This window comes from Polistes fuscatus, unplaced genomic scaffold (genome assembly GCF_010416935.1).
Source record: "Polistes fuscatus isolate 324 unplaced genomic scaffold, CU_Pfus_HIC Scaffold8, whole genome shotgun sequence".
NCBI lineage: Eukaryota > Metazoa > Arthropoda > Insecta > Hymenoptera > Vespidae > Polistes > Polistes fuscatus.
The window spans coordinates 4,209,793-4,235,448 of record NW_025113162.1 but is presented as its reverse complement, the minus strand read 5'-3'; the positions used below and the strand labels follow the sequence as shown (position 1 = coordinate 4,235,448).

General features: G+C 33.6%; 2 protein-coding genes across 2 annotated transcripts in view; one reads left to right on the top strand and one right to left on the bottom strand.

Annotated features, from left to right (window-relative positions):
* The first annotated feature begins 17,729 nt into the window (after positions 1-17,729).
* LOC122524949 lies at positions 17,730-18,834 on the top strand. The gene is made up of 2 exons (XM_043647469.1): positions 17,730-17,768; positions 18,089-18,834. The coding sequence occupies exons 1-2, from the start codon at positions 17,730-17,732 to the stop codon at positions 18,791-18,793; spliced, it is 744 nt and encodes a 247-aa protein (XP_043503404.1). The 3' UTR covers positions 18,794-18,834.
* A 2,083-nt stretch (positions 18,835-20,917) lies between these two features.
* LOC122524813 overlaps positions 20,918-25,656 on the bottom strand; it is a 33,269-nt gene continuing 28,530 nt past the window's right edge. Inside the window, exon 2 of the mRNA XM_043647258.1 lies at positions 20,918-23,741. Coding sequence (XP_043503193.1) covers positions 22,781-23,741 — 961 coding nt within the window. The 3' untranslated portion in view covers positions 20,918-22,780. The remainder of the gene's footprint in view (positions 23,742-25,656) is intronic.

The following is a 25,656-nucleotide window of genomic DNA, read 5'->3' as shown; positions in this document are numbered from 1 at the left end:
AAGGGATGAAAAGTTTCGAGTTCGCGTTAGAGAACGATCGAGGATCAATCATCGGGATCGATCGACGGAAGAAAATTAATTCACCGCGAAGTCCGTGGCAGATCGTTAATAAATGGCGAACAAGGGTGGCAAGGCTCGTGCGAGATGAGCTTGGAGAAAAGTTCTTTAACACGGTATATGTAGATACGATGTTACTTAGATATCTGAGTATGCGTGCATGCATGAATCCGTTCGTAGGGAGAGAAATGTGAAGATAAGTGCGTGGAATCGGACGAGTCCCAGAGTCTTCTTCTTCCATCTACTCGAAGTTGCTCGGAATTACGAGCAGTCCTTGCTTTTGCGTGAAATCCGAGATGAAACGAACGGAAAGGTTATTCTCGGAGAATCGACATCGTTATTCCTTCCTCTAACGATAAATTCACTACATTCGCACAACAAAATTATTTCCAATTCGTTTTGTTCTACCTTAACATTACTTCACTTATCCAATTTCTCTTACTTAAAGATACTACTACTACTACGTGCCACGCGTTGAAGTCTCCGCGTCGTTAAATCGAACGAGAACGTTTTATTATATAGATTCTTAGAGGGGGAAGGATGGGAAATCAATCGATTCCTATTCGTTATATTTTTATTTTATTTATTTAATAAAAAAAAAAAAGAAAGAAAATTTAGATAGACGAAACGTTAAATCGCGAATCAAATTTAGACAAAAATAAACTACTCGTAAGACAATGAAATAAAAAATTGATTCGTTATTGATAATCAACAGACAAAATATTGAATTATAGTCTGATCTTAAACAAATTAGATCATACGTAAGTGGTAGTAATATAAATGGGTATAATAAAAGATGAAAGGTGCTGCGATAGAGAGCAAAAGTGTCTCTCTCTCAAGGAGGAGGTGAAAGATGAGCAGTAGAGAACTATAATAGAATGAGGAGAGGGCAGAAAGAGTGAACCGTCACCGAAAGAGAAGCGAGTCGAAGGAAAGTGTGCCGTGTCTGTCCTAGACCGAACATATTACCTTTTCTTATCCAGAGGGGGGCATCGTTCTTCGGGTAGTAAGAGACGAAGAGGTTTGCGAGGAGAGCCCGTTGGGCTAGCACAGGTGGGGGCAGCGACATAAGTACGAGACAGCCTTAAGAAAAGCCTTCATTCTGATAGCAGATCGCGATCCACGGAAGTCGGTGAACTCGCGCGTTACTCCTTACACTTTGGGTATCCGACTGTAAAGAGGGGGGCTGACTCTTTTCGATAGTTCCAAATTTTGTCCCGATTAATTTCAATCTTTTTAAATGACTGTGCTTTAAATAAAGTTATTCTTCTACGTTTCTAATCATTTTATCGGCTAAAGTTCATATATATTTGTCACCAAAAATAAGAAGAAGAATAAGAAGAAGAGGAAGTGATCGTTCAAGGCAAGGATCCAAAAACAACAAAATATTCCCCCAAGGACGACGTCGAGAGTTCGAGTGTAAGTGCGAAAAAACTTAGGACGTTGTACATATTATATGCATACGTATATATATATATGTAATTCTCTGTAATTGCGCGAGACGTTGTAAGAAGTACAAGGTGTATTGGGAACGCGTTCACGGTTTCAACGAGGAAGATTTACGTAAGCACAAGGCCGAACATTGTTTCTTCTTAGAAATCTAATGGCAATCGTTGGGTGGCTTTGATGTTCTTGGAAAGAGTAAATCGTGCGATGCATCGTCTTCCTCGTCGTATTCGAAACACCACAAAGTTTCTTACGCGGTACGAAGAAGGCGACGAAGCGAAAACAAATATGCGGTGTACGCCTCCGTTTTACTACCTTTGAGAAAGTAATTAATGAGACTTTATTTTCTTTTTTTCTTCGAGTCATTTAAACATGGTACGTTGCTGTGTATACTTACGTAGTGTATCAACCATAAATCAAAATGTCAAATGTATTTCTCGAAGATTAACGTAAATTTCATATGAAAAATTTGTATACACGTCATTTTTTTTGGATCATCCAATGGCCTTGAATCAAATTCCAAAGTATAATCGTATAATTAAGTATAATCGTTTTCAACCCCAAGAAAATAGGTATTCAGATGTTCAGTTTTTATTTGATCAGTCTACGTGAGTAGATATATTCATGCAAGAAGGCTCTCATTTTCACGGTAATTTGTACTAATTCGAGCAAAATACTTACGAAAATAATAGATATTAAGATCTGTTATGAGGATCGTATCGCTGAAAGTTTCTATTAAAATTGTTAAGCTAGCATTAGTAATGCGAGTTTGGCAAATTACTGATTACATCTCATATTTATATCGTTTGCGGAAATATTGCTAATAACAATGTTCATATTATTAACTTCTGTATATATTATTGGTATATAAAAACTATAATGATTTAAATAATTTTTTTTGCATTTTTATATAACGGATCGTCCATTATATGCGTTTAATATATTTAACTTTAATTGACTCATATTTATCCGATAATCTCGTGAAAATAAAACGATGAATCATGATCATTCAATTCACACAAAGTATCTCGAAGAACAATGCAAAATGATCGCGGAAAAATAAATATCAAATTCGTGATCATGAAATTAGTTGGATTGGACTCCCTTTAGGAAAGTTTTAATCAGCACTTTTCGAAACTTGAACTTTTTAAAGCCACCGAGGTCTCTAACAAGACGTTAACTATTGCTAACCGAAACTCGAAACATCCTCAAACGAGTCATTGTTCCATAGTCACGACTTTCACGATGCTCGCTAAAAGGAGCGTGAACATTTTCAAAATCGAAAAGTTCCTGCTACTATTTAAAGATACGTCGTTAACCAAGATGACTTCCGTTCTACGATCACTTTCTGACCTGGTCGACGTTATTATCCATTTTTTCTTTTTCTTTTTTTGAAACGACTTTACGAGAAATTTCCCTGCAATATGTATGTATATGTGTATATATATATACACCTATATTATTAATAGTAGTAAAAAATTAGGTATAATTTATCATTCCATCCTTCTTGCTATTTTATTAAACTCATTTATTTCCTATAGAAATTTTGTTATATTTCTTTTATATTCATTTTTCAATAGCACAGATAAAGAGAAAGAAGAAAAAAAATATATTGCACACGAGTTTAGAGCTGTTTTTCGATCCGTGGTTATTGCAAGATATATCGTAACATTATGTTGAAAGAAATGGAGTTATCAAGTTAACGAAAAAAGAAAAAAAAAAAGAAAGTACGTTGTCGCGATGAAGATTCCTTTCGTTGTCGATAATTTCATAAGACGTTAACGACGGTCTGCTTGTCGGCAAAACGTTTTACGGTTACCCACCTTACGAGACAAGAGTAGTAGAAGCTCCAGAGAAGAACGAGAAATAAGAAAAGTAAGAAAATAAATAAGAAGAAATAAAAATAGGAGAAGAAGAAGAAGAAGAAGAAGAGAGATGATGAAGGGCACACATCCTTCGAGGACCTCGCTCTTTGCGCTCGTTTCCTTGCTCTCGCTGCTTCAGGAAGTGCCTTGTCGCTCTTAATCCTATAAAAAAAAAAAGAAAAAAAAGAAAAAAAAATAAATAAAAGAAAAAGAGAATAAATCCGACCAGGAGGACGCATTAAAAGGAGCACAAATAAATTATAATCAGTCTTTAACAATCTCGTGGAATTCTTAATGCACGCGTTTTGTATACTCTTCGATTTATATACAATAAATAGATACGTTAACGTCAAATTACAACATTTTACAGAAACGTTTTAATAGCTTATCAATTAGAAAAATGTCTTTTGGATTTTAATTGTCTAGAAAATGTTGATAAAAATTTTAATTCTTTTTTAATTATAATCTCAACAAATAATCAATCAATTTAGATATTTTGTAATTTCTTTGTACAACTTAATTGAATTATAGTTACTATTTAATGTTAATTTCGATTATCAATCGTTAACACGTTAACGTGAAGTTACCAAGTAAAAACGAAGAAATAAAGAGAGCAAGTATACGTTCTCTTGAAACCTTTTTACTATCTCACGAATCAACTTCTGGTCCTCGCGTAAAAGACGTGTACCGTCGTACACGTCGTTCAACGTAACTTTTTATCGTCGTTTTACGTGGAACAAGATTCGTCAAGAATGAGGAAGAAGAAGAAAATAAGAAAAGGGACCGAAACGTTACGAATTAAGTTGAACTCATGTTCCGAATCACGTCTTCGCAAATCGTATCGCGTATTTTTGACAACGAGTTTGCGTCTCGAGGGACACAAGGAAACGACGTTTTTGCGACCCCGAAACCCAGTGTTCCCTATTTAGACCGGACTACTGTTTTATGTTACTTAAGGAATGTAATTCAAAGTTGACCCGACCAGTCGTAATAAATATCCCGGTTGATATTAACATATGTCATTTTTGTAAACGGTTTTTACATTCCTCCTGTAGACCATATTTCACTGAATATCTACAAACGAACTTCGAGTTCAATCGAATGGCCGTGAATTCAATATTACAATAAATAAATCATTCTATTTTACTGTAATCTGTTTTGTCATTATTATCAATGCAATATAATATCGAATATTTATTCAATCGAAACTATTTAACGCGGTCTAATTGTTTATCTTATCTTAAATATTAGCCTTTAACGATTACGTGTGGTAAAGAAGACAAAATTGATTGAAAATTGAAGAAATAAAAAAAGATATTTTATGAAATTATTTATATAGAATCGTATAAGAGCCTCGCCCAAAAGAAAACACCTAGGATCGAAGATAATTTGTAGTAGTTCTATTCGAGACACGCGCTTAGAATCCAACGGCAAGGGTTTTCTTTATTAAAGTGAACGACAAAGCACTGTTAGCACCGAGTTCTGTTAACCGTTCTTACGTGGCCGCCACTTTTACGCAATAAGATGTCAGCGACCTTGTTAGTAAAATATATAGAATGCAGTTGAAAAAATATCGTACTTCAAATTTGACCTCGTAAATGTTATGCATAAAATTTGACTGAATAAGTTTATACAAAAATAGTAAAATGTTAGTATTTTCTTTTTTTCTTATGAATTAACGTAACGATTTAACTTGGAACGTTAAACTCGCGTTTGTTATTCGTTACTGGAGTAACGTTAACAGGACATTTTGAATACGGGCCAAGTAGATACGAGTAGAGGCTGTTGCTTTGTTAAATCTAACGCTTTACAAGCACGCTAACGAACCAGTTCGTGCCAACAGAATCGTGATAATAGACCAATTTGTCGTAATATGGAAAGGCGATAACGGATCGTCTAATATGTGAATAAAAACAGGTAGTAACGTCTTAAAGAAATTGTCGAGCTATCGAGGATTTATCGCTACTATTTCTATGAACGTTCTAAACCATCGTCATTTAATTGGACATTATTATGCGCGTCTTACGATGTTTGCACCGCTAATGCGAATACTTGGTGCAACATTAACGACCTGTCGCTCGATCCGATAGGATTCGATTCACTTGTTGTTGGAATAAAAAAAAAAGAAAGAAAAAGGGAGGAGAAGAAAAAATGAAAAAAAAAGAAAGAAAAGAAAAAGAAAAGAAGAAACATACAAGATGATCGTACAAGATGATCCGAAAAGAGAAAGGAAGATAGTAACGTAAGGGTAGAAATTCTCTATATCGGATCGAAGGATCGCTCTGGATCGATCCATAAATTGAAAATTATGATGACGCGTTATCGATAAGTGTAACGGGGAAAAAAATGTATTAGCTTGAGGCTATGGGGTCATTAAGAAACTATAACGTCGCACGGATCGATCAGATCGATTCTGTGCTCGTGCTATGCAAGAACTTGCGAGAAGAGATCGAAGGGTTGAGATCGTATCCTTGACGATAATGAAGGACGTTATCGACGTAGTCGTTATTTTAGCGAAAACCATGGAAATTTCTCAGAATATGATGTTGGAGCGTTTATTAGGGAATAGCTCCGGGTACTTCGAGTTCTTGGTCGATGCGTCAAAGGAGAGCAAAGTAGAGAAAAATAATAAAATATTATTCTTGCTTTTTTCCTTTTTTTTTTCTTTTTTGTTTTTTTCTTTTTTCTTTTCTTTTTTCTTTTCTTTTTTCAAGCAGACCATATTCATTTCTTCTTTTTTGACGACGATGGCGCTTATAATTTATCAACTAATTGAAATGTAGGAGATCTTCGATCGACTACCGCTTTCCTGGCCCGAGGCCAGTCGTTCATCCTCAGCTATTTCAACCTTTGTGATCTTCCACCCTACTTGCCGAACATTTTTCGATCAAAATTACGATATAAAATGAGATTGATCTTGAACTCTGTCTGATCGGACTACCTTTGAATCGTAACAAGTTTTCTTCCTACATACGTTTCCAAGATATCTCTTTCTTGTAACGGTCGACTGGACGGATTCCAGAATTCATTTTCTAATGCCAAGATTGAAAAACAAAAAAATAGTACTTTCCATAACAGAATCAAACGTTCTTTCGATGAAAATATTACTCTAAAGTGAATACCTATAAATGCGAATGATAATAGTACGATTTAAAAAAAAAAAAAACAAAGAAAATAGTTGTTCGTTTTTATCGTGATAATATCATTTCACGCACTATGAACAATCTTAGAAATAATACTAGTAGGGATTGGTAGATTAATAAAGTCTAGAATGGTGCTTGACTTTGCTTTTTGTTAACTGGATTGAAGTATGAAAAATCTTGTAGATCGTACACCACCACCCTAAGACAGGTAACTCGAGCCACCGATCATCGAAGAAGAGAAGAGTACTTTCGGAAAATAATTTTTTTGCGTCTGGTTCTCACGGCAGGCCGGAACGGCTCGTCGGCAGTCAAATCATACGATCTAAAGAGACGTTATCCTATACGTCACACAGTTATTCCCTACGAAAAAGGATGACCATAAGTGAACCGGTGCAGACGTTTACGGGGCAAAGCTGATATACTCGTTCATGCTCGCAGCGGTAACTTGCCGTAAGATCGTCGTTTACTTTTAACTAGATAGACACGCAATATCGATTTGTGTTCCGCCGATCAAAATCATCGACAAGGATTACATAGATACGTATGCGATCACTTGGATACGGCCAATCGCGGAAACTGTATCTATGTAATGTAAAACGCTGATTCATTTACGAGTCTATCGATCATCATGTGTACGCGAGATCGAGGAAGATCCGAGTAGTAGAACCAGCTAAAACGCATTGGCGTCAGCTTTACGTAAATCATAATCTTCTTTATTATCTCCATTATCAAGATTAATATCGTGAAAATGTTAATGTTAGATCGAGTAAATTTATTAATACTCTAATGACACGAATTTCTTTAACGTTAATAGATTGCAAGTTAATTATCGATCTCTTTTTTTTTTCTTTTTCCTCATTTAAACTATCATATTATGAGTGTATTATTTTATTATTTTTCTTGTTATCGTATCGTTTATTTTTGTCCTACTTGATTCAAACGAAATTCGATAAAATATTAGATTCTATTGTTCATAAATTATTTTCGAAATTTTGAAAACAAAAACTTTATTTCCTAATCTACTTCTTAGATACTTCTTATATTATTACGTAGATTTCTAAAACTGGGTAATAATTTGTCAAATCGTTAAGATAATAAGAATAATCTTTTAGACCGACGCCCATAATGATAGTAGACACGCCATCGTGTCGTCTCATAGATCTTAATTCACGGTACCGCGAAAAACGATTCGATAACGAGATTGAGCGATCGAGAAAGTGCGAAACGGGTGGAACAGAATGTTGAATACTTGTTTGCGAGAGTGATTAATGGGCTAATCTTAAAAATTGATCCTTAATGAGTCTGGTAGCAGTCAATCTGTCGCGCTCGGTTAACCGAGACACGGCAATTAGAGAGCCGTTCCAATTATCAGAGCTATTTAAACAGTTTGAAGAAGAGAAAATAAAAGAAAAGAAAGAAAAGAAAGGAAAGAAAGAAATACATTTTATTACATACAAGAAGTAAGATCCGTCACGTAATAAAAATATTATGACAGTGATGAAAACACGATATAATCACGATGATCAATCAACAAAAAAAAAATACAGCAAACGAAATAATATCTCAAAAATGGGAAAGAAATGAAATTGATTGGAAAAAATGATACCGATCGATCATGAAAGAACAATTTTACGAACAGAGGTCGCAATATTTCAAAACTATTTGAAAAGATTCTGTCTCGATTGCGACGATCGTTGGATCATCCTCGTTGGCCGTTCTCTAGTTTGTTATTCTATGAACGTATAGAAACGTGAACGTTATTCGAGCACCAGAAGAAACGGGCCTGGGAACGTTCAAGAATTTGTCGGTCTAACTAGCCAATCGACACCTCACCACGTGCCTGTATCGTATCGTAGAAGCTTGCGAACAATAAAATAATAACGAGATTTTATCTTCGGCCAATTCTTGACCACCTTCGATTTGTATCCCTCTTTCTTGAGAAAAAAATATATTACAATACCTAGAAACAGGCATGTAAACAGAGATAAAAGCAAGGAAAATGATTTAACGGACATTTTGACGAGTTCATTTTCAACGTCAGAAGGTTAAATAGAAAAAGATAGCATCGAAAATGTTACGAAGTTCGCGTTAACTTATATGCATTTGTTGGCAAAAACCGATTAGAAAGTTTATTAACTCGAGCATTCCAATTGTAAAGCTTTTGATGTAATTTAATCTTCAAGGTTAGCACTTTAGATAGCACGTGGAATGTCTGCCTTCACCCGGCCTCCTTTCCACTCTCTAACTTTGTCTCTAAACGTGAAATTATCTCTACAATGAACGTCTTATCGCGTACCTTAATCTTCTAACCCACGAAGTATGCCCGTTAGACGATTACAAAAAAAGAAAAGATAAGGGAAACGAATTAAATTTCTTTTTCCCGCTTATTATGAATTACACCGATTCTTAAATAATCAAAGATGCGAAAAGGATTTGCGATAAAAATAAATTCGATGTGTTTTGGAAAGAGCAAAAGTCCTTTCTCTCTCTCTCTCTCTTTCTCTTTCTGTCTATTTATCTAACTATCTCTTTCTTAACCGATTTTCTTTGGTAGTCGGTTTCCCGTTTACGATTCTAACGAAAAGACTTATTTCCATTTGCGGAATCGATCGTCCGTGAGCTGCTTTGAAATGAACAGCCGGGTGGTGAACGATTTTCACACGCATCTGGCTTAACAACACGTTCAACCGGTTTAGGATTTCACTTCCTAGTGATTTCGAATACAAATAGCAGCGCCCCCGAGACAAACGGTCCTGCTGTGTCGCGGAAAGCACGATCGTTTCAATCGCGAATAATATGAAACTGCGGATTTCAGATATCTCACATTTCGATTTACTAACGAGAATTCAATTTTCAATAGACGTATCTCCTTTATTATCATCCCACGTACCATTTCCTGGAGTTGCACTCTCTCTTCATTCTGATAATATATTAAACTTCGACTTAACGTACAGTCTTATTCGTCGATTTTCTAAACCTATTAAGAGATTTTTATGATATTCTCGAATATAACACAATTTGCGATTTGCTACAGTTACAGTTATTTCCTAATCAATGTTTTATTATCAACTTGATTTCTTATATTACGAGAAAATTCCGGACTGGACGTGTTTAATCGAAGACATTTAGTCAGAATTAGTACCTAATTTGATAAGATTTTTTTATTCCATAGAGTTTATTCGATTACCATTGCTAAGTTATTACTTTTATCAATTCTTTGATTCGTTCTTTTAAAAGAAGAAATACCACTTGTCTTCGATCGTTATTTCTCTTTAACGGATGAACCAGACTGTACAAGACCTCGATGAACTTCAAACGTATGATAGACATATTCTATATTTTATCCTTTTATAGTCTCCTTTCCTCTTGGAACTTTTTTCGCTTGTGAACATTGATTATTGAAGTACTAAATTATAATTTACAAACGATGAGAGAACACACTGTGACTAGCGGTAAAAATCAAATTTATGAGACTCAACGTAGGAAATATCTTTTCTTTTAAAATATTAGAATCGATAGAGAAAGAGAAAATGATAACAGATAGGATAAAATATTTGGTGAATATACTGACACAAATGTATATTGATAAAGTATATTTTATTTTATCGTAGAAAGTTAATTACTTGTAAAAATATATAAAATTATATTCTTAATGATCTTAACTCGTTCAATTCATGCTTGTCGTGCTTAAACTCGTATATATATTTCTTTAGTCCTTTTTTTTTTCTTTTTTTTTTTTCTGTTTATGGCAAGAAGGAGTGTCTCCTTAATTCTAAAAGAAACGTACGGTACACGCACGAAGAAAATATTTCACGGTTCAAGAAATCGATACGTTGAGGTAATAGTAACATCTGGAAAACGTGAAACGAAGTCTCACGAGAATTCGGAACAAAGTTACCTACGTGGTAGATACTCTTGACTGATCATTGAAATAGAAACAAAAAATATCCGAAGAGATACGAAATATTTCGTGCTAGCCGCAAACCGGTCGTGTCGGAATTCTGACCTTTTCGTAATTACTTCAAAATAGAGAATAACCGAACGCGTTTGAAAGAAATTATTATAAATCGATTAACCCATTTGTCGAACATTAACGTAAAAAAGTCATTTAATTTAGTAGAAAATCGTCAAATTTGAGGTTGAGTTTTTCAACTCTCTCTCCGTAATCGAGATTTCAAGATTTCAACCACAAAAATACGTGCCGAGTGTATCCGAGAACGATGATGCTTATTTCGATGCACGATGCGATCTGATTCGTAAATTTCTGGTGAAAGTTTGCTCGCATTTTTGAAAAGTCAGTAGCCCACGTACGCTTGTAAACATGCGAGAGATAGAAAGAGAAACAAATGAATTAATTTTTCAAAAGTGGGTGAATATTAAATCGCACGTATGAGACATCAATTCAACGTATTGTCAATTAAAATCACTTCACAAGCAATACAAATTTGATAATATATGATGCATTATCGTTTATACCGAAATATTTGTAAATCAATGAAAATAGTAAAATCTTGTATTGCTCGAGTAATCTAGAAAAAAGAGAAAAAAAAAACCGGTATAACTGTTCCGGTAGTTTGCTAAATCCAGAGTTCAGCTTACATTATTCTGTTTCCTGTTAGAAACGTAAAATTATAATTTTAACTTATACCTAGCTTGTATATAATTTTCTCTCTTTCTATTATACTTTAATTTGATGGTTAATGAATTCCATACATCTACCGTCCATCGTACAAGATGGACTTCTGCTCTTTCTCGTACATAACAACACTTTGTTAACATTCTTCGAAACTCTACTTTCCTTAACGCTTCATTAACTCATATATTCTTCACGCTTATGTCTTCTCGTGGAATGAAATTAAAACGAACCATGCCAATTACTTGGTCCGATTACTTGACATCGCTGGAAATAAGAATAAAAAAAGAAATGTAAAAAAAAGAAAACCATTAAATTAATTTATAATAAGGATTATCATGAAAAAAAGAAAAAAAAAATGAAAAAAAAGGGATAAAGCAATATACGAAAATATTTTAAAGACCAAAGTCATTACCGAATCAAATCGCAATTCGATTTCACGGGACGAAATTAAATCTCATCCGGTCAACAACCTAAGATCACGCCTAACTAATCAAACCAATCTCTATTGTTTCACGCTAATAGTATCGCTTTCCATGTAATCAAGATAATCAATTTATTATATCTATTACTTTTTTCGATATCTAATCCCGTTTCAAAATACGTGTATATGCGTAAAAAATATGATAAGATCGCGAATATAAGAACAGTTATTTTATTATTCCTATAATAACTTTATCCAGATCGTAAGACACCAATTCAATGAGTGAAAATCAAATAGAAATTCATTAAATAAAATGTTTTTGAAATGTTAAGAGACTTACAACGAAGTAATAGTTTGTACATTGAACCTTCAACATTTGGAAAACTAACGAAGGATTCGGAAAGCATGATTGGTCTGAACAATAGTCAGTTCATCCTATCGATAGACAAGCGATTCTAATCACGTAATCGATACATTCTATCGATATCCTCTTAACTTCTATATTTTAATCCTTCTCTCTCTCTTTTTTTTCTTCTTTTTTCTTCAGATTGAACATTGTACGTTTCGTTTCAACTTTCGACTGGATTTCGTTCCGTGTGCTAACCTTTTTTAAAAATGTAAATTATAAAAAATTTTAATCTTAGCAAATCAAATTTATTAACGTTACAAAAAAATCTTTTGTCCTTTGATCCCCTATAAGTATAAAATCGTTTGAGATTTTTTTTTCGTTTCTCAAGAAATAGTACTCGAAGATCCGGAAAGATTTCTTAGGGAGAAGAAGCAAAAAAATGATTGGGTCAATTTTTTTTAACGAATCATTGTTTCGACACAACAATAAAGTTCGATTAATGTTACGTGTAATTCGTTGTCGACACTCGAAGAATTCTATAGATTTTTTTTCTAGGATTTATTCGTATCCGTTAATTAATTGTTTGAAAAGTTCAATTAAGAAAAATTCTTCGAGAATACAGAAGCGTGTAATAATTTGTATCTAATGCTAATAAAACCAATTGTTAGTTGTTTAATTCAAAACGAAAATAATTAGAAAATATATAATAAATTAATTGATTTAATCTTTTCAATTAGTCGTTAGATGCATACATACTTGAAAAATAAGCTACTTATTATCTGTAAAACATAACAATTATAAATGAAAAAATTAATTAATGACAATTATTAATTTCGTCAGTGTATGTTCTTGTTTCTTTACGATCATACACAAGACTACTACTGTCTGAATTAAATTCATATTATGAATGAGACCACACACACACACACACACACATCCACACATCATTGTTCTCTCATACTTTTCCTTCTTATTCTTTTTTCGCGCTACATCCTGACAGGAACTTATAATACAAGTTATGCGAGTATTTACGGTTTTACCGTAGAAAAATCAGAACCGTAAAATTGGATGGTTAGGAAGGCTCGAGTGAATAAAGAGAAAAATGGAATTCTGTAATATCTGAACATACTTGACATGATAAATAAGAGTCAGTTAATTCGTAATCGACGTAAACAGTTTCTAAATTTGTAAAGAAGATTTTTCCGAAGTTGATTATAAAATATTTGGAAAAGATATTTTGCCAAGTATCGTTTGTACGTCCAGTATCCTACGTTGAATGATCTTTCAAATCAAAAACAGAAATGTCGAATCCTTTCCTCTCCGACATACGGCGTGCGCATTCGAGATAAGCGAGATTTCCATGTTTGTTTCGTTTCACGTAATGAGCCTCGAGTCACGTACACGAGTGGAAGACTCAACGTCGTGTATTCTCTGCTTCTGTAAGCTTTTCACCGGTCCGACGCACATAAGTATCCCACATTCTACCTATTTACAGACAGCCGTAAAAGATATTCTGACACTTTTTGACGATGAAAAATTGTTTTTTCTTTCTTTTTTTTTTGTTTATTTTCAAATACGAACAAACAACTAAAATATACAAAAATTATGAAAAAATTCACGTAACGTATATATGATAAATTACGTCCAAAGATTTATTCGATAAACAATTCGGTATAAATATTCATTGAAAATACATTATCTGGTCTGAAGAAAGTTAAACGATTTTAGAAAGTATTCAAATATTTTATTTTTATCTATTCCGCACATATATACTTACATCACTAAACTGTTCAAAAATCAAATTTTAAAAAAAGAGGAAATACATAAAGTAAGTCACGAGAGTATTCGTACCCGTTCCAACTATAAATTTTTAATAATTGGTATTTGTTATATAATATAACAATAATCTATTTTAGGATTATTAAACTTTTAATTTTATATAAATTTTATTGCAGAAGAACTTTTTATTGTTAAAGACATATAATTTGACTTAAATGATAAAAAATTTATTTGCAAGATTATTTTTGTAAATAGTATTTGATTGATATTCCTCTAACTCTTATAATTCTTTTCAAACGATTGGGCATATCTTATGAAACTAATCTTTTTTATCGATAATATAAAGTTTTACTATTTCTATAAAAAAAAATACTCTTTAGCACTAAAATTTATATCAATATAACAGTTTAATAATCCTAAAATATGTTTCCATGTATAAGAATTTGGAAATATTGTATTACAAGAAAATATTGATTGTTTTAAATTGACATAATACAAATACTCCTGTGATTCGCTTTATATCAAGGATGAAACGTTCGATTTTCTTGTATTTTACGTCCAGTATTTCTTTGAAACTATTGAGAAGTGTAAGCATACAAGGAAATGGAAATCAGAGGAAGGAATATCCGTAGAAAGTTCGTTCAAACGTAGCGAGCCGTACGAGGATATCATTAATCTTACGTGAAATGACAGATTGTTCGCGACGCGACGCAACGAAACGAGAAGAGATCGTTAAAAGGTAGCTTGTCGTTTAACATTGGAAGCAACGTGAAAGAAAATCTGATGCATAAATCGAAAACGAATGATTGATCGATCGATCAATTGATTGCAAGCAATGCGTTTAATTGTCGCTGATGTAGAAAGTGTTGTTAGAATAACAAGATTTAATTGGACGAAGAAGAAAGGAATAATTAGTTTTATTGCCAATAATATTTTTGTATGCCAAACTTCTTGTTACTAATAATAATTAAATGAGAAATATTAATTATGATTTTTAATTTATGACGTTGTCATAACTTAACCGTTATTGCAGAAAATCTTTGGAGGATGTTGTTTTTTTTTTCATTAATATACAGAAATAAGTTAGAAAAAGGGATCACCGTTACTCGTGTCGATAATAAGATTAATTGCAAAACCATCGAATTACAGTTTACTAATTCAACTGAGTTTAAATTTCTTTCGGGTTTAACTCGAATTGATACACCTATGTTGTTTCATATCTCCGATTTGTGACGATAATATACAGGTGCACGCGCCAATGCAATTACTTTCTTTCGACGGATTAACGAAGTTTGGTAAGAAATTACAGTCAACCCTTTTATAACTCTGTTGATTCGTTGTTAAACCTTAAAATAATATAAATGAAAAGAAAAGAAATTCGTACGATATGAGGGTTGTTCAAGTGTTAGATAAAAGCTTTGTTATAATTTGTCGTAATTTTTGCACCGTGTTATAAAAGAGTTAAGTGTACTAACATATGAAAACATATATAAATAATAATAAATATTTAAAAGAAAGAAAGAGCAATAAAAACATAACAATGAAAAAGACCGTATAATGAAAACGAATTATTTTCGAATCGATACGATGATTGATTAAAATGTAGTATAAAAAAAAAGAAACAGATAGAGATAGTTCGAAAGAATGAAAAAAAAAGAGAAACGAAGAGACGGCAGGTATATTTCGTAATTTGACTTATCATTATCGGAAATCAAAGAACGCGTATACATCTACGTCGCGTGGTCCAGCACATCGAATGAGATGAAGAATCACCTCTTTGTCGACAACACTTGACTATTGGACCTTTGATGGACGCCGACTTGGTGATGTTCGCGTTTCTTTTTCCCTTGATCGAGGTGGATCAGAAAAGGAAGAGTGTTAACTTCGGACGTTCCTATGACGAGCGTGCCGATAAATTTCCTGTCCTTGATGACTCGTCAATAACGTGTCTAATATCTAACGAACAATAATTTGAAAAACACTCGAGTCATACGATTTCCTGCGATTTAAAGCAGACCGAGCAAATTTCTTATTATTAAATATATCTCATAGAAACTAGTACGTTTTTATCAATTACTATTAACAATAAGTTCATTAACTATAGCAGTAACTTACTATCTTTATACAAAAGAAACTAAATTTGTTGTCCTGTGATCCATTGAAACGATTTAATTTTTACTGATATCGTATAAAATTTTTGATACACAATTTCAATGAAATTTTTTTATAAAAAAACTAACATCTATTAGTTCTATAAAATAATAGTTGTTGTGATAGTAATTACATATTTGATATCTACTAATTTGGCAAGAATTAGTGGGATACGAAAACTTATCATCAGATTTCTTGTACTTAGAAGACTCAAAACCTTCTGTTGGTAATATAGATTTCTATATGTTTAAGAAAAAGTAGATAATGTAGATCTCTGTATCTATCTTTGAGAAATAAAAAATGTCAATTTCTGAATTAATAGTTAGAGCTAAAATAGTATTATTAAGTAATGTACGCTGTAATAATTTAATAATAATATTTATTAGGTAATAATACTTCTGTACGTCATCTTTCTTCTTGAATATGAAAGTTGCTAATAGATGGCAATAGTAGCTCTATTAACTTACCTTGAACTCACGCCATAAAAATATAAAAAAATAACATAAACAATGTGATACATTATACGAAAAAATTATAAAATGAAACAAAATTTGGATAAGGTATTATTAATTAAATATCAGAATCGTTTACTTACAAGAAATCTAACTATCTGAACAAATAAAAAAAAAAATCAAAAATTCAGGAAACAAAATATATAAACAGAGCTGTAAATATTAGCGTCATTTCATTTATACATAAAGCACATAACGATCATCTAAATGAAAGTTTTTAAAATATCACGATTAATTCTAATGAGTTACAATTTAACTTAAAAAGCGATTCGTTTCACAGAATAATAAAAAATATCAAAGTATCATATATTTCTATGCAAATGACAAAATCAGTAGTTGTTGATCGTTTATAAGCTAAAAATGGGCGACATTATTAGTACTTTCGATAAACGTTTCATAGCAAGCTTTGCCATCAGGTATCGAAAAATATTCTTAACATCGATCAATGAAAATGCAAACTAATCGTTTACCGTAAACGATCGGAAGTCGATGACTAGAAGAATTTAAAATGAATAAGCATCATTGCTACATAATTTAATCCTATCATCTTAATAATACTCAATTAGTTTTACTTAAGAAATGACATACTTAAGATATAATACGAGTGTTATTTATGAAAAAGATACTCGAATTTCAAGAAAATATTTTTTATCGAAATTTTTCTTCTTCTGTAAGTCTTGTTTGACCTTCGGCAAGGTCCTCTTTTATTTCGCAGAAATGGTGTAAGACTCGTCACACGGAATGCGTGACTCGACAATTTTATAACTCGCTTTCAATTACCGTTCTCATTGCTCTTGTTTTCCTCTCTTTCTCTTCTTTCCTTTATTTCTTTCTTTCTTTCTTTCTCGTACCAAGATGTTGGATGCTGCACGAAAAAAAAAGAAAATACGAGCGAGCAAAAGGTACTTACTTGCGCGAAGGGCTCTCTAAGTGCCACGTTAGACTTTGTCGCCGATTCTTTCTATCTTCTTCTTCTTCTCTACCCACAAGAACTGACTAACAGACGTGATTTATTCTACCTTGAACACGTTGAGTACACTCGATGAACGAAAGAAAAAGAGAAAGAGATAGAGAGAAAGTGGTCTAACATTAACTACGAGTCTCGAAGGTCAATGAATCTTTAAAAGCTTCGATGATATCTCCTGTCTTGTTCTAAAAATATACTACGTGTAACAGAACAAAAAAGATTTGCCTTTAATTTGGAAAAAAAAAAATATATATATATATATATATATAAATTTTCTTATCGACGAAATGATTCAATAAAGTTCGTTGAATCAGAAGTAATCAAAATTTTATTATCCAATTCAATGAATGATCGATTAGCTTTATTCAATTCATAAATTGATTCATTCTATAGTAAATAGCATATGAGGATTCAATCAGCTTCCGTTCATGATTCAAGTTTCGTATTAACGTTCATTGACTTTTTTCAGATACGATGATGACATCACTAGTCTTTTTGGTTCCCATATTGGTCGGGGTAACGGCGGGTCCATTTCAACAGTCACCTGACAATCGATTGTCTAAACAAAACGAAGAATCACTTCCTTTTACCTCGGAAACCCTAACGACTGATGATAATAACAATAACGACAATAACGAAGGGGATGAAAATAAACCAAAGAAATATTTTGAAAATGATATTACAAAGGACAGTGGTAGTTCTCTTTCGTCATTTTTAAATCAGTATCAAAGAAATGAAGGAAAAACGGAAGAAGAAAACGAGGAAGAAGTAAAAGATAAAGTTACGAAAAAAAATAGAAAGCATAAAGCAATTTTCATGGATTATCCATTGATATCAAGATTGCGACAAACTTATCCTAACTCACCTGCTAACGACATAGGTTATAACGATATTTACGATCCCAACATGGAAGAAAGGACATCGAGTAATACGGATGAAAAGTATCAGGAGAGCAATATCTTTTACATTAGACTACCACCGACTCCCTATATGTTTGTACCAGGTTTAGGATACATTTCTCAACCACCAACCTACTCTACTGCCAACCTGAGACCGCATATCCCCCAGTCGAAACCATCCAGACCACAAGTTCAAACTTATCAGAGACCGAATCCTTTTATCAAGTTGCCGATAGACTTTGTGAGCAACGGTAAGCCAACTTCCGTCTATCATTGGCAAAAGAAGAAACCTCTGACCAACGTCAAACTAACAACCGACAGTCCAATCACCAATCTCGACGATCTCAAACCCGGTTTTGTGAATAACGGTAAGCCAACGACTATCTATCAATGGCACACGAATCTGAAACCTGGCAAGAGGCCCGACAACTACGTCAATAGTCTTGACAAGGGACCTTACTTATTCAATGGGAAACCAATCAGTTTGTATCTTCTTAAATCAGACGGTACAAGTTCCGGTCATCGGCCAATTCGATATTCCAATTTCGAGAATGATAATTCGTATTAAAACAAAATAATGCTAATTATGAATTACAATCGCCAAACTTACCGGAGAAACGAAAAAGAAATGAATGCTCGTTAATATTATTATTATTATTATTATTTTTATGATAATTATCACCATTATTAATATTAATATTAATATTATTATTATTATTATTATTATCATTATTATTATTACACGTGAATGGTGGAAATCTGCTACTAATTTTACAGCTTAAAGCGCGACTCGTAACGCATCGTAATAATTTATCGACCAACCCTCTTCTATTGAGAAGGGAGGAGGTTCGTTCAGTGATTTATGTCTCGTCGATGACCTTGTAAAGGTGCTAGCCATTACTCCGCTTTCAAATGGACTATGCGGTTCGGTGTGTACAGTAAACGAGGTGCCAGTAGAAAGTAACGGTAATGTAATTAAAGCAGTCCTTTTAAAGGTGGCTTATTATGTAGTTGTATGTAAGAATGATCAATTAATGAGTTCTCACGTGAATATCATTCACTTTTATTTCCTTGTCTTCATAATAATAAACCTATGTTTTCCTTGACGATGAACACTACCAAGTGGACAATTTGTATACGAGAAATATAACACCATTATATTATCTATTCCTAATGAGTCGAATTTATATGCGTATATGTTGTATGTTGTATGAATGTAGGTATATAAGTATGTATTTGTTTTCTTTTTGTACGAAAAATTGATCGCAAAGTACTATAGTGTGTAGTCCAAATGTGTAATTCTTAAAAACCTTTAGACTACTAAATTATAATTTTATAATATAATTATTAATTTAGGATTTGTGACCGCGTGATCATTAAAGTGAACGACTATTTTATATATTTTAGCTGTCGACGTTAAGTTATTTATTTAACGATCATGCTATTCCTCTCTATCCTTTTTTTTATTTAGTATATATTATAAATCAAATTTGTCGTCTCGCGATTATGTAGAATATATTAAGAGGGACGACGTTGTTGTAGCCATTTTTGAACGTCCTACCACTTGTTGTAACTGTTGCTGTAAATAAAGAGAAAAGACAAAAAAGAGAAAGAAATATATTAGTAATATAAAAAGAAACGCACTCGCGCTCTCTTCCCTCTCCCCTGCCCGTTTTCTTATTCGTTTTCCCTGAAATTCCATTTGACTATCTTCTTCTTTTCTTGCTTGCTCGTTAGCGTCTGAAAGAAAAAAAAGGAAGGAGACAGAAAAATAAACAATCTTGCTGCACATGTTTCATCCACTCTCCCTGAACGTAGTGCAAATATTGACTTGGGACTAGGGGGCCCAGGATACGGCCCGTTTACTCATCACCATCCCACATACCTCCTGGACCAGATTACATGGTTAAGAGGATACCGTACTAAGATTATTAGTCTTCTATTGTCTTCAAGTAAGACAATTTATTTGCTTCTTTTTTTCTTTTTTTCTATTTTATTTTTGCCAATTATGATTAAACGAAGGATATGTTATCATTTAGAGACTCATAAGATTGTTCACTTTTTCCTTGATTCTTTCACCGTCTCGTATGTTTATTGCTAGACCCAACGATATTATTGATAAATGCATAATTACAAATAAAAACGAATTAAATCCGTTTAAAAATGATGATAGACGAATAAAATAAATGAAAGATTATAATCATTGACAGTCTTGTAAGTCGGAGAAGAAACAAAACACGTGTTTCTAATTAAAAATTTGCCGATTGGTCAACACAGATAAAAGAACTTCCCCTTGAAATTCGACAAATGGCCATAAAAGGGACCGCTCTTTTTCTTACCCTTTCCTTGAGTTTTTTTTTCTTTTTTTTTTTTTTTGTCCACTTCTCTTTCTTTCTCGGTAATCAGGCTCGAGTAGAAATTTTCTTGCTGCGTTAATACCGAAGAAAAACTTGTTCCACCAGGGAATTTGAATTTATACGGTCAATTACCGAAAAATATGCGCCCAGGGGAGGTGGGAAGGGAGGGAAGGGGTCGGGGGCCCGGTCGGGGTCTCTCTTTCGTCGTTCTTAGCGCGGTACTGCTTTCTGATATTATCGTAAGTATGCTATAACGGGTTGCTAACAGTGGCTCTCATTTAGTTAAGAAAACGAAAAAGTATCTAAATATACACAATATATAAAACAATTAGTTGTAAGATTTCTACAATTCTCTTTAATTATGACGCATAGCCAAAAAGTCTTGCTTTCGTTTTGAATATAGGGACGATCATCGTCATACATTTTTGATAATACGATATTGTTTCTTTAATATTAACGGTGTATCTGTGTGTATTGTTCGTGTACATATGTATATGTAAATTATTACATAACCATTATATGTACTTATCATTCGTACTTACAGCATGTAAAATATTTGAAAATGAATATTAATAATAATTCTTATCAAAACGATGTTAACAAAGAAATCGAATATTCTCGTAAACGTAACACGTACATGTGGGGATTGACTAATCGATGAAAAATTTAAAGTACATACGTAAATAGAAAAATAGGTATGCCTATTAATAAGTAACCAGTCGAAATAATAATGTCCACTAATACTATTATAGGGTTATAGGAAATACAACTTAACGCGAAATAACGGATTGCACCCATCAACGCGAGATATAACGGAGAACGAGCCAATCATTATGTGTGTACATCATGTTTTATCTCGATAATACATAGACAGATATTTAGATACGTATAATATTCTCTTAACTTTTTTGCAAAGGAACAAAACTGATCAAACGATTTAATAGTATTATATTATACGTTATTTCTTTTTCACGATATGGCTCGTTTGTGTTAAGTTTGCTTCTCTACGGCATGTATACTTATATTAGTATATATATATATGTACGTGTATGTATGTACTATATATGTGTTTTCGTTTTTGTGGAATCCATTTCTCTTATCTTTGTATGTTCTATATAAGAATATAAAAAAATGCGATCTCTTGTCGCTCTCTTCTTCTTGCAATTCGATAGCAAAACCAGTAATAATGAAAGATCCTTGCGCGATCAGACGTAGAAAAAGATGTGCATACCTTTCATCGAAGAAATATATTGTCCAGTCTTTAATCGAGGCATCATCCGTACGTGCGATTTCTTCGCGATTGGATAATTGCTTTTTTTTCTGTTTTTTATTTTTCTTTTTTTTTTTTCTTTAAATCAAGAAGAGATCGCTCGCCGGTGAGCGAAGATATAAAAAAGTATTCGTTATACTTAGAAAAATATAATTATACAGCGTTAATCTAGTAACGAGAAGTGAGCTTTGACATGTTCTTACTGAAAAGAAGAAACACCCACGTTTAGACCTTACTCCGACGAGAAAACTTTGAAAACATGAATCAATGTCGAAATAAGATCTTACGGGATTTGATAAGTGCGTCCGATTAGTTTCAAAATCGATCGATCTTTTCTATCGATAAAATCAAAACTATCCTTTTTTTTTATTAATTTATCTTTTATTTAAATGATTTATATATTATATTTAAATAACTATCTTATTGTTAAAGTTCGATCAAAGAGTTGTGTAGTATAAGAAAGAGTAATAGGGTGTAATATATATATGCAAAATAATATTTGTAAAATAAAATAAATGTAAATTATTATCGATCGATTTCGAAACTCAAACGGATGCAGAAGTTTCTGTGTTATGCACGTAAGTATGTACGAGTTAAACCTAATCTATCTTAAACGTAAGTTCCACCCGCCGAAGAGAGAATCGTCTCCGACCTAAACCTAATCTGTTCTAACATTAACTGCGATAGAAATGGAACGGTTTGTAGGATACGCATGACCTTGAATAATGATTGACCAGACATCGATACGGAGGTCATAGTCTAAGTCTCTCTCTCTCCCTCGTTCTTCATTATTTTCTTTAAACGAACGACCATTCGCGATTCTGTTTAACCAAAGTATCAAAGTGGCGAAGATTAATCTACTAAAGTTAACAGACTCCTCAAGTCGTTCCTGGATTGTGCACGATTTTGCGAAGAACAATTTTGGAGATTAAGGAAGCAGGGGATGATAGTAGACAGGTTTACGACTTTTCTCCATTACATAGAACGCTTTAGGCTTTCCATTTCCTGAGAAATTCTTGTGAATGCTGGTAGAGCCTGTTTTGCTAGTGATCGGCGCGTAATAAGACATGGCTGCCTTTTTTCGATGTTTCTTCACCTTCAACAAGCTGTTCCTCGAGCCGTGAAGCTCGTTGCTCAGATGAATTCTATGCATATTGGAATCGTCGAGCCTGTAAGTCTTAGTCGCAAGACTGTTTATGGTCATTTTGGTGGAATCTGATTTTTTATCGATTACGTCGGGATAATTTAATCTCTTATCGTTATTTCTTATATGCTTAGATGCTGAAACCTTATGGGGCATAATCTTCTTTTTCTCCGTTTCTTGACGATGAGAATTGTCTATCACGGAATTGGCTCTATCGATGGGAATCGATTCGGATTGCTGATGTTTTTTGCTATCCTCAAGTTTCTTCCTAGCCAGATCCATTCTTATTTGTGCTTGGAGTCTCTTCTTCTCCGTGATCTTTTTAACCAGTGGTAAGTTCCAATGATAGATCTTCGCTGGTTTGCCGTTGCCGTGAAAACCAACTGGAAGATTTGGTCCCGTTTTGATTATCTTCTCGTCCTTAGACGTTTTGTGAGGTTTTGTGATCGTGTAGTACGGCGGACTGGCTGGTAATTTGACGATGTAAATATGACTGTCCCGATGGCCGTGTCGACGACTGTAACCCTGATGAATTCGTGTCTGGGAATTCAGTCCAGGCGGTTCGGGCCCGGCTAAACGTTTCTTGTGATGTCCATCGGGGATTTGAAGGGGTGCCAAGCCGAGACGATTCAAGATAGCTGCGTTACTGTTATGGACAGTCTCAAAGGACGATGAAGCATCCTCGGCGGCGATCGCAAGAATGCCAGTGGAAATGATCAAGAGACTACCGCTCAGAAGATGTAATCTGAAACAAACAAAAAATTATCAGTATACGCGTTCTAACCGTTGTCGATTACAATTTTTGTTTTGTTCATTTTAAGATTATTAACAATAGTTATTCGTAGTAAACGTTTAATACAATTTCATATTTTGTCCAAAGTTCTTATTATTCTCATTTGATCTATTGATCGACTGATCGATTTCACACGCCGTATACTCGATTTATGGGCACCATTGTTGCAAGTACGTTGTTGTTTCGTTCGGATAAGCAATTAGAGGGGGTATCTTATAAGGGGTGAGGAATATCTTGCGAGTTCGAAAACTCTCCGACATTATCTTTGTAGATTGGTGAGGTAGGAAAAGGGGATAGAAATCTAGAAAGAGAGAAAAGGAGGACAAAGAGTTATGTCGTCTTAAGGAACGATCCATCACGGCTGCCACGTCGTAAAGTTCTAAAAAAGAAGAACAAGGAGTCCGAGCACGACCCTGACCGACGCTACTCGAAGAAACGATTGGAGTAAAGAACGACGATAGAATGAGAGAGACGGAGAGAAACTTTAAACCACCTGCCAGACCATAAATATGGTCCTCGTATTAAAGAAAATAAACAAAAATTCAATTTTAAACCGACACCGAGCGTTGAACCGACGAGTTTCCCAATGAGCCATTTTAACAATCAAATCTAAAATGACTTTGAAATCGAGTCGGATTATATTGAAAACTTTGAAGAAGCCTATAAATTGAATGGATTCGTTATACGATTTAATACGAAGTCATCACTGTTGAACGATGAATATAATAATAAGTACTCTTAATAAACGTTTTTTGTGATCATTAAAGAGTCTATTACAAAGGTTAAATCGCTTCGTGTTGCCTAGTGTTATTCATCTATGTTATCAAGACCGTTGTTAGATGTAAAATGAACATGAAACTTACGTATCTCGAAGAAAGGTATGTACTATGCTCATTTCTTCCTTATAATATTCTACCAGTATAAAACAGCTCAACGTTCTGCGTTCATACGGATGATAAATCATCTTTCCCTCTTAATTACTCATCGTACGGAGATACGCTTTCATAATTACTATACTCTTCATCACTATTTTCTTAACTCGATGTACAACCCAATGTATAATATTTCGTGTACCTTTACGAGTTTACGTGATACCATAAACTGGGAAATACCTAATACGGCGTTAAAAAAAAAAGAAAATAATCAGAAGGAAATGATATTCAATTGCATAACAAACGAGATTATAAAATATAAGAAAATTAGTTATTAATATTCAAACGAGATTAAACGGTTTCATATTTTTAATGAATAAAAAGGCTTATGTACATACATATATATATATATATATATCTGTAAAAATGTTACCTACAACTTACGCTAATAAATATTATTGTAAAACGACAAAGAAGAATAAGGTAGAGAAATTCCGAGATGAATTTATATGAGAATAATTAAATATTCGTTTATGCAGTGACGTCGTTGTTGCGGGGGAAAAAAACCCGAGAAGGATGGGCTCGAGTTGGGTAGAGGTTGGCAAAAGAGTAAACGTTTTGCATCGGACAACGTCCATCCTGAAGAGAGGGAAAGAGAGAGAAAAAGAGTAAGGGGGATGGGAGAGGGGGAGGGGAATGGAGATCTGGGGACGTCCGTCACGCGATGTCCATGAATTAATACGCCAGCCAGGCGTCTCCCTCGTTGGAAAATTATTCCTCCTTCCATCACATCGCAGGCGAACGTTTCGCATGGTCGTCAGTTCGAGTACTACGAGCTATCGGGGAGCTTTTGTTGAAGAAGGACGACGATAAACGTTGCTTTACAAAAAAAAAACAAAGCGAAAAGAAAAACATAACAAACCAAAAAGAAAGAAAAATAAAACGGGAACGAAGAAAGAAAGAAAGATTTCGTTGTTTCCTTGAAAAAGGGTGAA

Coding starts and splice junctions, on each gene's coding strand:
- LOC122524949 (XM_043647469.1), top strand. CDS start 17,730: ATGAGGATTCAATCAGCTTCCGTTCATGATTCAAGTTTC. Junction 17,769..18,088: donor CCGTTCATGATTCAAGTTTC/GTATTAACGTTC, acceptor GAAGAAAACGAG/GAAGAAGTAAAAGATAAAGT.